The sequence below is a fragment of the Suncus etruscus genome, chromosome 1 (genome assembly GCF_024139225.1).
Source record: "Suncus etruscus isolate mSunEtr1 chromosome 1, mSunEtr1.pri.cur, whole genome shotgun sequence".
Taxonomy (NCBI): Eukaryota; Metazoa; Chordata; class Mammalia; order Eulipotyphla; family Soricidae; genus Suncus; species Suncus etruscus.
The window spans coordinates 188,508,469-188,512,919 of record NC_064848.1 but is presented as its reverse complement, the minus strand read 5'-3'; the positions used below and the strand labels follow the sequence as shown (position 1 = coordinate 188,512,919).

At 45.3% G+C, this 4,451-nt stretch overlaps 1 protein-coding gene across 1 annotated transcript; it reads right to left on the bottom strand.

Annotated features, from left to right (window-relative positions):
* Nucleotides 1-3,377: 3,377 nt before the first annotated feature.
* On the bottom strand, nucleotides 3,378-3,833 carry LOC126000734 (keratin-associated protein 5-5-like; the record flags this gene model as incomplete). Its single annotated transcript, XM_049767869.1, has 1 exon — nucleotides 3,378-3,833. A coding segment is annotated over one exon (456 nt), but the record flags the coding sequence as incomplete, so codon positions are not given.
* Between the last annotated feature and the right edge of the window lie 618 nt (nucleotides 3,834-4,451).

Here is a 4,451-nt window from a genome sequence, read left to right as displayed (position 1 = left end):
TTATTAGCTGGTTTTAACCAGCTGCAAGACATCCGTACCAGACATGGCTGGTTGAGCACAGAACACAGTCTCTACTAGCTTCTCAGTAAATAGCCACACATTATTTCAAGGACTCCTCTCCCATGATATCCTGGAAGCACTGAAGTTAGTTAGATGGTTAGACTACTTGACAGAGAGCTTATAGTATTTCAGAAAATCAAGGTATAGGCCAGTAAGATGTGTCTCCTCAGCTCTGTCAACTTCACCAAGAAGATATTTTTAATTTTGAGACAGTCACTCATTATCTGCCAAAACTCTACTTCTATCTGTGATCTTTTGTATTATTTTCTTGTAATGTCCCTGCCCCTTTTTACCATTATCCTCACATCAGGCATGGATTCCAGAGTTAGGCAGTTCCACCTCATTTTCTTGTTTCTCACATTTCTTGTTCATGGAAAAGTGATCATTGTCTGTGTTTTCCTTCTTAAGGAGCTGGGGGAAAGGCCTGTTTCCTGAGACGGATCATTTCCACTGAAAATGAGGTAAGTGAAGATAAAAAAAGACATCAGCACTGGAATATCACTAAGCAAGTATTCTTTTATAACTAGAGGTTGAAACGTGGATGGAACTGGAAGATACTATGTTAAATGAAGTAAGCCAGAAGACGAAGAAGAAGAAGAAGAAGAAGAAGAAGAAGAAGAAGAAGAAGAAGAAGAAGAAGAAGAAGAAGAAGAAGAAGAAGAAGAAGAAGAAGAAGAAGAAGAAGAAGAAGAAGAAGAAAATGAAGAAGAAAATGAAGAAGAAGAAGAAAAAAAGGAGGAGAAGGAGAAGGAGGAGAAGGAGAAGGAGAAGAAGGAGAAGAAGAGAAGAAGAAGAAGGATAAATACAGAATGATTTTTGTATTAATTATTAATTACATATATTCCTAGTGTTCTGGATGGTGAGGCCTTTCTCAGCTCGGCCAGGTGCCTTCAGCCCCTTTGGCCAGTGGGTCTGTAATGGCGAAGTTCACAAAGCAGAAAGTTGAATTTTCAGGAGATATCCAACTTTATTACAAGACCCTAATCGCCATGTTCATATTTCTCACATGGCCTCTACGGGCTCCCTTGCCATCTAGAGCATGCATGGAAAATAAACTTCATTTTGCCTGCTGGACAGCCTTTCCAGCATCTCTTCGGAGGATCTCTGACTTCACATTACAGTTGGACTTTTCGATTACTTCTTGAGATCTCCATAACCTACTAGATCTTTGTATTCTGTCTATCTCACACTATCTTTTAAGGAAACCTTATTTTGAATTCTTCATCTTGTACATCGTGGATTGTAGACCTATCTTCCCTGGAGCTTATAGTTGATTCCTTGACTCATGTTTCTGGTTATGGAATCCTGTTTTCAGGCTTACAAGTTTTTCTTTACATCTTCCTTGTGATGCGCCTATGCAAACTGTTGCCCTTTGTTAGCTTAGTTTTTCCCTTTGTATTTTTGGGCCTATTACTTATTTTTCTCATCCTAATATGTTGCATTTCCTAAAGAAGGGGGAATTGTTAGTAGAGGCTTTCATATTTCTCTTCGATATTTGTTTCCCTGCCTGCTTCCCATCTATGACTTTCCAGGTGGGGGCGCTGTTCAGATCCGAATAAATAGGGGATGAGATGGAAAATCAGAGTCTTTCCTGCAGTTAGCTAGTGGGCTCTTGGTTTTTGGAGCTGCGGGCAGGCTGACAAAGGATTCTGTCTCCGACCTTCTCGTTTTTTACCCTCCTGTCTGTGTGGATTATTTGCTGCAGATAGATATTATCAGAATCGCTTCCTCTTCCTGGGGGACAGGAGGAATGGGAATCGCTTTCCCGTTCTGGGAGCTCTTTGGGGATCAAGCCTCAACCAATCTAAGAGAGAACATGACTTTTCAACCTCCAAGATAAGGTTTATTAAGCAGCCTTCATCAGCTGCCCTGCAAGCACCCTTCCTGTGACTGTTCTCTATCCTCTCCTCCCAGGCAAACGCTTAATTACCAACCACAAACCCCTCCCAGCTGTGGGTGGGTCTCAACATCCAGGTGAGATTAAGCATATGGTACCAGGGGAGGGGTAACAAATGATATCACTTATATGCGGTATTTAGAATAACAGCATGAAAAAATGCAATGGTTTAAATGGGAGTTGTCATGACTCTGGACTTCAGCATATAGCAAGAAGGAAAGAAACTGTGTGGAGGAGGAAAACAAATGAAAGGACAAGGTATAGGAGCCAAGAGGTCTCAAATGCATTGGTGGTATTAAGAAAGGGCAGAACTAAACATGCAAGTTAGAGTCAATAATAATGTAATCACGAAACCCAAACTTTAACAATCAAAACTTAAAATGAGTCTATTATGCTTTTATGCTGGGGGCCTCGATAGTGGCAGGGGGTGCTTGCTGGGAAAACTGGTGGAAGGAGGTCAACACTGATGGTGGAATCAGCCCTGAAACCTTGTATGTCTAAAACACAACTATGAAGAACTTTGTAAATAACAATGGTTTTAAAATTTTTTTTAAAAATTTAAAATTTAAAATTTTTTGTTTTTGTTTTTGGTTTTTGGGCCACACCCGGCGATGTTCAGGGGTTACTCCTGGCTGTCTGCTCAGAAATAGCTCCTGGCAGGCACGGGGGACCATATGGGACACCAGGATTCGAACCAACCACCTTTGGTCCTGGATCCGCTGCTTGCAAGGCAAACACTGCTGTGCTATCTCTCCGGGCCCTAAAATTTAAAATTTTTTAAAATTTAAAGTTTTTAAAAAAGATGCTCTTGGCTAAGCTTTCTGAAGTTCTAGGAAGAGATGACAGTTGTGAAGTGAATGTAACTTCTTATGTAGGTGACTATAAAAAAAAGCACAGGAAAAATGCATATGATCTACATTTTATTGAAAAAGAATCAGACTGTAAGTAGAATAGTCTTAGAGAATAATCAAGAAAAAGATTCATTGGTTTCTGTTTGCTTATTTCTGTAGGTTATCAACAGAATACAGGAGACAATCATTTTTCCATATAAAAATTCCCAGACAAAGTGTGCAGGATATGGACAATTGATCAAGGATACAAAGAAGAAAGTCAGAAAGAAATGGGTTAGTCCCTGTTTAGTTAACTTTTGGTCCATTTACCAGAGGACAAGCAACAAAGAGTTTGATGACTGCCAAGCCTGGATGATTGCAGGATCCAAGATGTTGAAAGAGTGTTGGGGCTTGAACAAGAGGATCAAAAGCAGAAAGTCTGGCAATAGCTGGGCATACCACAAAGGAAACAGAGGTGGTCATGAAGTAAGTGCTTTAACAGCAGGCTGCCAGGTGGGCTAGCAGCAGCTAGATGGTCACACAACTTGGTTTGCAGCAGTTGGTTTGGCAGCATCTTGGGGGCAACAAGCCTAGCAGGAGGGTTTGCAGCAGCAAGGAGGGGAGCAGCAGGAAGAGCAGCAGGGAGTGCAGCAAGGTTTACAGCAGCAGGGGACACAGCAGACTTTGCAGCAGCAGCAGGGTTTACAGCAGGGGGAGCAGCAGGAAGAGCAGCAGGGAGAGCAGCAGGGGGAGCAACAGGGTTTACAGCAGGGGGAGCAGCAAGGTTTGCAGCAGGGGGAGCAACAGGGGGAGCAGCAGGGGGAGCAGCAAGGCTTACAGCAAGGAGAGCAGCAGGGTTTACAGCAGGGGGAGCAGCAAGGTTTGCAGCAGGGAGAGCAACAGGGGGAGCAGCAGGGTTTGCAGCAGGGGGAGCAGCAAGGTTTACAGCAGGGAGAGCAGCAGGGGGAGCAGCAGGGGGAGCAGCAAGGCTTACAGCAAGGAGAGCAGCAGGGTTTACAGCAGGGGGAGCAGCAAGGTTTGCAGCAGGGAGAACAACAGGGGGAGCAGCAGGGTTTGCAGCAGCAAGGTGGGGAACAGCAAGAAGAGCAGCAGGGAGAACAACAGGGTTTGCAACAGCAGGGGACACAGCAGACTTTGCAGCAGCAGCAGGGTTTGCAGCAGGGAATGCAGCAGGGTTTACAGCAGGGAGGGCAGCAGGGTTTACAGCAGGGGGAGCAACAGGGGGAGCAGCAGGAGGAGCAGCAGGGCTTGCAGCAGGGAGAGCAACAGGGGGAGCAACAAGGTTTACAGCAGGAAGAGCAGCAGGGTTTACAGCAAGGGGAGCAACAAGGTTTGCAGCAGGGAGAGCAGCAGGGTTTGCAGCAGGGAGAGCAACAGGGAGAGCAGCAGGAGGAGCAGCAGGGCTTGCAGCAGGGGGAGCAGCAAGGTTTACAGCAGGAAGAGCAGCAGGGTTTACAGCAAGGAGAGCAGCAAGGTTTGCAGCAGGGAGAGCAACAGGAGGAGCAGCAGGGCTTGCAGCAGGGAGAACAGCAAGGTTTGCAGCAGCAAGGTGAGGAACAGCAGGAAGAACAGCAGGGAGAACAGCAGGGTTTGCAACAGCAAGGTTTGCAGCAGGGAGAGCAGCAGGGGGAGCAGCAGGGTTT